This window comes from Scaptodrosophila lebanonensis, unplaced genomic scaffold, assembly GCF_003285725.1.
Source record: "Scaptodrosophila lebanonensis strain 11010-0011.00,11010-0021.00 unplaced genomic scaffold, SlebRS2 tig00000089-arrow-pilon, whole genome shotgun sequence".
NCBI lineage: Eukaryota > Metazoa > Arthropoda > Insecta > Diptera > Drosophilidae > Scaptodrosophila > Scaptodrosophila lebanonensis.
In genome coordinates this window covers 5,604,443-5,614,334 of record NW_022060565.1, presented here as the reverse complement: position 1 = coordinate 5,614,334, position 9,892 = coordinate 5,604,443, and the positions used below count along the sequence as shown (strand labels likewise).

Here is a 9,892-nt window from a genome sequence, read left to right as displayed (position 1 = left end):
GCATAAAATATAGGCTAGCTTGAATTTATGATGCATGGAATTTAGAATGAAGAAAATAGTAAAGGCAGCACGACTTTCGTATTTCCTTTATTATGATGCTCTTTTGCATTTTGGTGGAATGACGCGAAGGCTACAGCATTCTCTACTTGCTACAAAACGAGGTATCCAAGCTGTTACGCAGAATGATCCACCAAAGTTTTCCAACTTAGGTACGTACATAATTCGAATTATTAAGTTAACAGTTCATTCCTATATATTCGACATTTTATTAGGAGAACAACAAATAGCTCTAATTTATCAAGGAGATTCTGCATCACTGAAGATATGTTAAAATAGGCCCAATTTTTGGTTAAGCCGTTAGCCGACATTAAAGAGAAACGCATAGTTTATAGTTTTCGTGTTCTTCACTTTGTTTTATTAACAAATAAAAATCAAAAGGGTGTAAACATAGAAATTATCAATTGCATAGAAAATGGGTTCTATACGATATACACATTGTATTTACAATGTCGTATGCTTCGTAAGTCTAGAGTTAGAGTACAAAATTGAGAGACGCATATTTAAATGGCGGCATATGTAAAAAAAAAACTATCGAATACATATGTATATCTATATCTATATATTGTGTATATAAATTTATTGTATAGTTGTATGTATGAATATGCCACTGAAAAAGAATCTGGTATGAACAAAAATTAACATGCTGATGAGCTCTATTCATACATAAATATATAACAGTATCTCATATGCACAGATGATTGACATTATGTTGGCTTTATCTAAGTATATATTTATATATATGGGGGGCTTGTGAAGTATTATGCGTATAATTCCAATGCTTGTAATATTCGAGTATATGTATAATTATGTATAATCAATATAGTATAGCAGTTAATTGTAAGCGTTTCGATTTGAGGCCTAAATTTAGTACAGTATAACAGTTTAACAACGTAAGTAACGTTATTTCAATTGCTTGTTGTTTTGTTTTGTTCGCGTATGTATAACAGTTAGCATGTGTGCCACTTATACACCTAATTAGATCTAAATTGCATTGAGCAAAATCGATTACAATTTACACTATACAAATACAATAATCGCCATCATTATTGTTATCATCATAAGTTAGACTTTATAATTTCACTGTTATATGCATGTATAAAAGTTTGTGCAAACATTTGTTAAGTAAAATATCTATGCATGTATTTAGCAGCACTTATTTTCTTTTGTAGGAGGGGCATTTTGTTGCATACATATGTATAACGTATGTATGTGTGTAGGTAGAACTAGCCGTAATAAATTAAGTTAAGCCCTAATTATAGAATATATGTGTATAAAAAAATAATTATGTATATATATATATATATTTTTTTTAATATATTATCTTCTTTTGTCTTTTAGTTTGTCAATATTTTTGTTTTCCACCCAAGCAATGTGCCAACAACAGCAACAACAACGTAAACAGACTGTTGTCATCTCACTCTGCGGCATCGTCGCATGAAGGGCACATTGTCTGTGGACATGGCACAAGTTCGTGTTCTCCTCTCTCTCTCTCTTTAACTTTCGCACAAAAATTGCTTAGCGTTTAATATTTTAAGGATACGAGTTTTTGTTCGGTATTATTATTATTTTTTTTGTTTTTTTGCTGGACTTTTATATTGCATACCCTGTTTTAAATAAGCAGTACATTCTAATTGTGTGTTTAAGTTTTATAATACACTTGTTATAGTATACCGATTTTGTAAATACATATTGCAACTTTTACAGGCACTTTACCTTTCATAAGTAGAAAAAAGAAAACGTTCACAGAGCGTAGAGAGCGCAGCCAACCAGCGGTAAGTAGGATGGTGTATAACAGTTATTTCAACCCAAATTCAAATGAGCAAAATTGAAATTTCTGTTATACTCAATAAGTACACCGAATTTTATTGAGTTCGGGTGCCTCTTCTATATAAGAAAGATGTCGTTAGCTGCGGTCGTTTCAAATTAAGTTCTAGGAATTTAGTTAACGTTACTAAATAATGCTATCGGATTTCAAATCGCCTAACCAAACATACATACGCAAATGGGAATATAACTACTATGAAGAAATGTTAAGATTTCGAAGGGTATTCTAGTTTCGATATTGTTTTAAGAACTCCTTCTGCCTAAGTACAACTTATTCTCACCTAAATTTGTGCAAATAATTATTGATGAGCATTTATAGTAGGATCTCTTTAACATGTGGAGCGAATACCTGTTTTCTATTCTTATTGTCTGCTTATTTTCCATTTTTTTTATCCTCATTCGCTACCACATCAGAATGGAACGGATTGATGAATATTAAGCTTTGAGGTTTTGAACGTACTATTGAGGCAGACAAGTTTCTACGCTGGCAAGATCATTTCTTGGTTAATATTATATTGCATGTATGTACTCGTATGTATGAAACTGTCATACTATGTATAACAGTTAGTGGTAAGCGTCGATTTGGCTTTGATTTCAAGTCTATTGCTGTGCTGGTTTCTCTCTTTCAGCCCTTGCCTATTCCTCTGTAATGCACTACCGTTGAACTCGAACATTTTATAAACTGCCGTCGCTGCCGACGCTTAGAGGATTCGAGTTGTCGCTTCGTTTTCGTTATCTTCGTTGCTTTATCGTTTTGTTTAATTTATTCATCATCATTATCATCATCATCATCGTGGAATGTTTGTCAATGGAATGCTGCTCAACAACGCGTGTTTAAATGCGGTCGTGCCGGTGGCGGGGGTGCGCGTTTCCGTCGTTCTACAATGCTACCGGTGGGCAGGACTGGAACACGCCCATGACCATGGGTAAGCGTGTGTCCCTGACCATGGCCGTTGCTATGAGCTGTAGCCTCCTCGCGAAGTTTCTGCTTTTGATCGCTGAGTTTCGCGTTCAGCCGATGGACTTTCTCGGGACTGAGTATGTTTAGGCGCGTGGTCTTTGTTTGCTGCTGCTGTTGCTGAAGTTTGATGGCTGTGAATAGAAATGGCAGTGTTAGTGTCTGTGTCCGTAACAGGAATATAATATTAAAGTGCGAGCATGCCTCCTTCATACCCTGTACCCTGCCCTTCTCTTTCTCTCTCTCTGCTTTAGTAATACCAAACTTGCTTGTGATATCATAATAAAGAAAAATATTCTGTCGTACTTAGTATTTACTCTTTTTCATCTATCGGTCCTATAGCAATTAAATATAAGGTGCGCAGACTTTAATGAATCTTCAAATTATGCCGACGCATTTCAAGGAACTCTTAAATACCAAATTTCGTTAAGATAAAAGTTGTACATACATATACTTTTCGAGCCAATCGGTCTATTTCTGTTATATAGAATAATGAGGCTATAACTGGTATCTGCAGCTCCTGTCCCTAGCTGTTATGGTGTCCGAGTCCTCGGGGTTCATACAGACGGACGTCTATATTAATTCGTCGAGTGTGGCTGATGCCCTGATATTTTGGCCATCTCGATTTTCTAGTATGTATACCCTTTAAGCCGTTGGGTGCGCAGGGAATAAAGGGCTTTTGGAAGTACTTACCACTGTGCACGCGCTGAGCCGTTGCGGCTGTGTGTCTTTGTGCTAAATGCTTGAGAGGTGATGCAGGACGTGGACGTGTAGGAGGCACGCAGTTGCTCGGTGGGTGGTGGCTGCTCACATAAGTCGGCGACGCGGTCGGCGAAGGTTTGCTCGCTTTCTGCTTGGCGGTGGCACGAGTTTGGGATCGTGGGGGAGTACCACTCGCATTAGACAAGGGCAATGTCATTTTGTGCTTCTTGTACATGTAGTCGGGAAGCAGGGGCGGCATAATTTTGGCCGCATGCAGCTCGACGGTGCATGTGAGCGTCATTGGTGGTGTTGCGGGAGCTGGATGTAGAGGTGCTACTGTTTGCGGTGGCGGTGCTACTGCTTGCGGTGGCGGTGCTACTGTTTGCGGTGGTTGTGCGGCTTTGCTGCGTTTGGGAGCTGGCGCTGGAGCTGAGACACGGCTGCCGAGGTTCAGGGGCTCCAAAGGCAAAAGGTTCCGACGTGGCGGCTTTGGTGGACCCGGTGCCAGATGCTCAAATGATTCAGCATGTTCCAGTGGTATTCGTGGCAATAAACGTCGCCCAAAGATGGGTGTTTGATTTATACGCTGGGTGCGTGCGACATTATCATTGCCATTGAGCGCTGCATGTTCCAGTCGCTGGAACATTTTGAGAGCCGCCGGAGGCGTTTTAAAGAAATTACGCATCGAGCGCTGAGATTGGCTGAAATTCTTTCGATTCGCCTCGTCCAAATGCTCGAATTTACTGTGGCCTATTTGTAGGCGTGTACGAATGTCTTCGATAGCCAGGCGGAATTTTGATAGCTCCTGCGGTGGTGCCATCGATGCCTGCTGTTCATGAGAGTCCACCTGCTCTGTCAGCTGCTCCACCGCATGCTCTTCTGCCACAAGCGGCGCATTGGCCTCTTGATAGTTGAGACTGGTATCACAGCTTGAATCGAAATCCGAGTAGTTATTGAGGTCACGCACATCCTGCAGCTGTAGCTCAGCGCCTGGCTTGAGATCCACCAGAAAACCCTTCTCACCAAAGGGGCGGCACTTCTTCAACGCATGCTTGAGTGCTCGCTCTGTCGATGTAGTCTCGGGCGTGAGGCCGCGTCGTTGTTGCTGGGCGCCCAGAAAACGCTGGCGGCGTCGAGCGCGCATGCTGTCGCGCAGACGCTCACCCGTCGGAGAGAAATCCTTGCCCAGATGTGGCGACTTCGGTATGTCTTTTGTGCGCATTGTTACATTCTCTTTTTCTTCGCCAGAGGAAAGTAAGGCAGCAGGAGGCGACGTTTCCTTGTGAGCTGCTGCTTTCATTTGTTGCTTTGATGGTTCGGGTGATTCTTGCTCGCACACCACGTCCAGATTGTCGAGACTGCGCTGCGATGTGGGTGACAACGCATCCTCAGAGCTAAGGTAGCTCTCTTGGAAGTTTTCGATCTCATTTAGCAGCACAATCGGAGGGGCTTGTTTGACGGCTAAATGTGCGGCCAGACGCTCAAGCCAGACGTGTAGCGTTGTAAAACAGGGACGCATGTCCGGATTGAGATCGCAACAGACAAACGCCACCTTGAAAAAGGCCTCTGGACAGTTGGCGCAGAACTTCTCGCGGAACTCCTGTTGATTTAAACTGAAGTCCGAGTTGCGCGGCATAAAGTCCGGATCGGCCTCAATGCGGCCTATGATCTAAAAAAGATAAGATGGAGAATGTTAAAAAGTTAATAATTAGACAACGAGAGAGGAACAACAAAAGGGTCTAATAAATTGATAGGACCTATAAGACTATTTCGGACTGATTGATCCAGGTAGAGTATAGCTAAGCTGATTTCACTTAATAATGCAAAGACAAGCATGTGCTTAGCCTAATTCTCGCTCTTGTACACTTACCTCGCACACCATTATGCCGAAGGAGAAGATATCCACCTTCTCGTCATACTTAAGGCCCTTCATCATCTCGGGTGCCATCCAGTAGGGATTGCCCACTACTGTGTACCTTTGTCGTCGCTGTCGACTCTTGCTGCGACGTAGTGTGCCACTCCCACTGAGTGGCGAACCGCCTGATGCCAGGGACAAGGCGTCTCCATTGATGCTGCCACTACCCGATGCTGCCGTTGAGCCTGCCCCGCCTATGCGTGGTGCATCGACACTGCGCGCCAGACCAAAGTCGGCCAAAACGACCGAACGATCCTCACGCACCAGACAATTCATTGAGTTAAGGTCGCGATGTATAATGTCCATGGAATGCAAATAACTCATGCCGCAGGAAATGTCCCGCGCAAACCCGACACGTTCCGTCCAGCTTAGTGTTTTTCCTGAATCGTGGATGAGCTCTTTGAGGCAACCGCCTGGCACATATTCCGTTACCATATGCAGCTTTTTGTCCTTGTAGAGTACGCCAATAAACTTGAGCACATGCCGATGATCTAGCTGTCGGAGCACGGCTACTTCCTTAAGGAAGTTACGCTGCGCCTCCTCGTCGGCGCGATGCAGCTCCTTGAGCACCATAACCTTACCCGAAGGCTTGTGCGTCACCTTGTACACCTTCCCAAAGAAGCCCTCGCCTAGTTTCTCGCCCACCACCAGTTCGGAGGGTCGAAAGATGCGCTGTGGCTTCTCAACGACCCGAAAGCTTTGGGTGCGCGACAAGTCGTAGAGTTGCGGGTGTGCCGAATGCTGTAGTGCCGTGTGCTGTTCATCCAGCAGTTTGGAGAGGCTGGAGCAGCGTTCCTTCTCCTTTAATGGGGTGGTGGGTGAGCTTACAATGCTGTTGCTGTTGCTAATTGCCGTTGCTGCTGCTGCGGCAGCTGTTTTGCGCATCTTTCGCGCCTTAGCACTTTGCTCGGCAGCCTTATAGAGACGCTCCCGGCCGCCCACCTCGACACTGGAGGCAGATGTCGTCAGCGGCAACGCCAGGGTTGAGGCGGAACACGCGCGTTGAATGTCAGCCTGACTGCAACTGCGACACACCTGCACCGGATCATGCTCTACGGTCAGCTGCAGAATCTTTTCGGTGCGTATGAGCTTGTCGATCTGTTCAACGGATGAGTCGCTGACTGGTGTGCCATTGACCTCCAGAATGCGATCGCCGATGTGCAGATTGGTGAGGTTAACGTCGATTCTATATATATAGTGGGGAGGTGGTGAGTGTCAGAGATTGGATTAGTAGTCAATAATGGTACTGGGCCTAGGCCCAGGCACGTCGGATTAGCTGATTTACTATTATATTTTTTTTTACCTATATGAACCACAACAACGACCGGCCACCGAGGTTAGCAACGAGAACGCATATTTGCCGACGCGGCCATAAAATTTACAAATGATACTTGAGCGAGAGCGAGAAAGAGAGAGAAAAGCAAATGATCGCGGCATGAAACCAACCACTAGGATTTATGCTATAATACGTTTCCAGAGCACCGAGTAGGCATCAGACCCAAAGTCCTAGCACCATGCAACAAGTTACTAATCATTTTCGAACATTTCCAAACACAAATTTGGATATCCTTGCGTGTCCGCATGTTGGCCACCAACTCAAACCGCGCATCCAAATATTACCAAAAATATGAACCATCATAGAGAGCATGCAATTTATTTCCAAATCAACAACTTGCCATTAAGACAATTCCTTTTTTGTTATAAGGTGATTTTCTTTTATCCTAACTATCGACCTTAGTACGATTATATAGTACTGCTTTATATTTTAGTTGTGTAAATTCAATTTAATTTTCAAATCTAACTACGGCATTAAAAATATTATTTAGAAAAAGATTCACTTTCAAAGTGAAAGACTCATACATACTTTTAAAATGTGGCGTGATCATTTGCAAATGGATCCAAATTCTTTTAAAAAAGTTATAAGATTGTTGTAATTGCAGAACATGCGACGATCGTATGGCACGTACGATAAGTTTACGATTTAAATAAATACACAGCCACATGCATACGATTTAAAATGAAGTTCCTGATATAATGCTGTAATACTATAATGCTTACTGCTATGACTCATGCGATATGGATATTCAACGATCGACGGCTGTGACAGTTTCGATTTAAATAGAATTTACGCGTACACTGGACAGTTGAAAATAAAAAGGCGTACATACATATGTACATATCGACTGATCGCAATTTGTCAGTTATGTGATATATAACCGTGCTTCCTTTCGATAGTAAGCGCATCGGCAGTGTAATGTCTATTTTAAGTTTTGCATAGCTATAGTTCACTTGATCGAGGCGTTTAGACAAACAGATCCACTAGGCTAGATCAACGTAGCTTAGCTTTTGTTACTTAACGATTCGGTATTGAAAAGCATACAATGAGATCCACGATTTAGGTTCACAGAACTATTAAGCAAGAACAACTTAAAGTATTACAAATAACAATTAAATGCAGTTATTGCGCACTTTTCTGTGGGAAAGCAAATCACAAACTAACTGATAGCCGAAACAATATTTAATGTAGAGGGCCAAGTTATAAAGAAACAATGGACTGACTCATAAAATAGCAATTGACTTAAATTCTTGATTGGATGTGCCTAAGTGTTTGTTTGATTACCAAGTTAGTCGCCAGCATATTGAATATTTTTTATACTCTGTACAAGAGTATATTTTTTGTTGTTTTCTTTCAATAATTTATAAATGAAATAATATCTTGTTGCATAGCGTAGTCTACTTGAATCGCTCTAATAACGCATGTTTAGTGGGTTAAGCGTTGGAGTTAATGTGTGTGTATGTGTGTTAATGTGTGTTTTGGGTGCCATTTGGGTTAGTCTACATGATTGACTAGCCTCTTGACTTACTCCGTAATGCGCACTGTTGGACAGCCGTCGTCGAGAGCGCCACCATCGACGCGCAGTCCCGGCGTCGCATCCTTGGGTATATCCACGAGGCGTATGGAATGCATGGGTTTACTCTGACCACGCGCTGCTCCCGCCACAGCGGTCGTTATGGCCTTGGCGTCCAGTTCACAGGCCCCCGCTCCCGCTGTTTGCTGACGCTTGCAATAGCATTGGCCGCAATACAGCTTGGAACGTTCGACAAGTGCATAGGCCTCGCCCTCACCTATTGGAGCGCTACAGGCGGCACAGCGGAAGCACTCAGGATGAAACTTATGTTCGCCAGCCACCATGACCGGACCTGTGATGACTTCCGTGCACTGCTGGCAGGCATCACCGAAACGGGCGTAGTAATCATCACGGCAATAGAGCAATCCCTCACGCTCAAAGTACCAGTTGTGAAGATGCGCATCGCAAACGGAGCAGCGGAAGCAGTCACAGTGCCATTGTTGGCCCAGAGCAACCACAATGGGCTCATCGTTTTGGGCTAGGCTGCAGAGACAGCTTGCACAGGTTGGACATGGCTGGAGTTGAGCCTTTTGGCTGTCGCATGGCTGCATGACCTTGGCTGCGGTTGCTGCTGCTTTTTGTTGTTGCTGCTGGCTTGTGGAATGCGCGTGCATGGAATGTTTGTTCGCTAATTACTGGAGTGCTGAAAGCGAGAACGAGAAAGAGTGAGATATCAAAATAATGCGTCGCTTCACAATATATATTGTATACATATATGTATATATTTATGTTTATTTATGTATTACCACACACGTTATTGCACTTTTGACCCTGAAACTGAAGCACAACAAACCCAGAGACAAACATTCGTACATACATATGTATGTACATACATACATACATACAAAAACATACATACATATGTATGTACAATGTACACATGTACGAATAGATTTTGACTAACTGACTCTAACTGACGATGTGCGACATGCGAGTTGCGAAAGTTGATGATTCTAAACTAGTGATTTTGTTATGCATTAAAAATAGCTTCAATCGCTAAAATACAGAAAACAGCTTTTAAAACACAAATGACGAATGCGCAAAACAAATACACACACGCATACACATAAAAACAAACACAGGTGCTGCATACTATACTATCTATTGAAATATGTGTGTGGGGGAACGGGAACAGCAATAATACAAAAGCAACAACATTTAACTTGTTTTACCAACAATGCCATTGTTGTTGCTTCAACTATTGTGCTTGCTTGCAGTGTATTATTAGTAATCGTGTTTTGATTTTGTTGTTGTTGCTGCTGCTGCTGTCGTTGTTTTCATTGTTACTGAACGATTGTGTGCGTGTATTTGTACGCGTATACACTTACTTAATTTTTCTGAAATATAGCTGCTGATTAACGCACATTGCACATAAATTAAACTGCATTTGCTGTATTTATATTGAATGTGTATTCATTTTGCTGCCACAATGAACAAGTTCTTCTTCTTCTTTATAACTCCTGCTCAAAAATATCGATATCGGCAAAACATCGGCCGATACTTTTTAATTGTTGACATTCTTCA

At 42.4% G+C, this 9,892-nt stretch overlaps 1 protein-coding gene across 3 annotated transcripts; it reads right to left on the bottom strand.

Moving 5' to 3' along the window:
* Positions 1 to 647: 647 nt before the first annotated feature.
* On the bottom strand, positions 648 to 9,806 carry LOC115626755 (LIM domain kinase 1). 3 transcript variants are annotated; one of them, XM_030522210.1, is made up of 5 exons: positions 9,697 to 9,806; positions 8,324 to 9,011; positions 5,415 to 6,645; positions 3,536 to 5,213; positions 648 to 2,976 (listed from the first exon to the last, which is right to left on the bottom strand). In XM_030522210.1, exons 2-5 carry the CDS (start codon positions 8,980 to 8,982, stop codon positions 2,705 to 2,707), a joined length of 3,840 nt encoding a protein of 1,279 aa, XP_030378070.1. In that variant the 5' UTR covers positions 8,983 to 9,011; positions 9,697 to 9,806; the 3' UTR covers positions 648 to 2,704. The 3 variants fall into 3 exon arrangements, with proteins under 3 accessions (XP_030378070.1, XP_030378071.1, XP_030378072.1); XM_030522211.1 differs by lacking the exon at positions 9,697 to 9,806 and adding an exon at positions 9,115 to 9,241; XM_030522212.1 differs by lacking the exons at positions 8,324 to 9,011; positions 9,697 to 9,806 and adding an exon at positions 6,763 to 6,954.
* Positions 9,807 to 9,892: the final 86 nt, after the last annotated feature.

Bases quoted from the DNA above. Each gene is read 5' to 3' on its own strand.
- LOC115626755 (XM_030522210.1), bottom strand. From the start codon at position 8,982: ATGCACGCGCATTCCACAAGCCAGCAGCAACAACAAAAAGCAGCAGCA. The intron at 6,646-8,323 runs GTAAGTCAAGAG...CTATATATATAG, and splicing joins CCAACAGTGCGCATTACGGA to AATCGACGTTAACCTCACCA. The intron at 2,977-3,535 runs GTAAGTACTTCC...TTCTATTCACAG, and splicing joins GGCTCAGCGCGTGCACAGTG to CCATCAAACTTCAGCAACAG.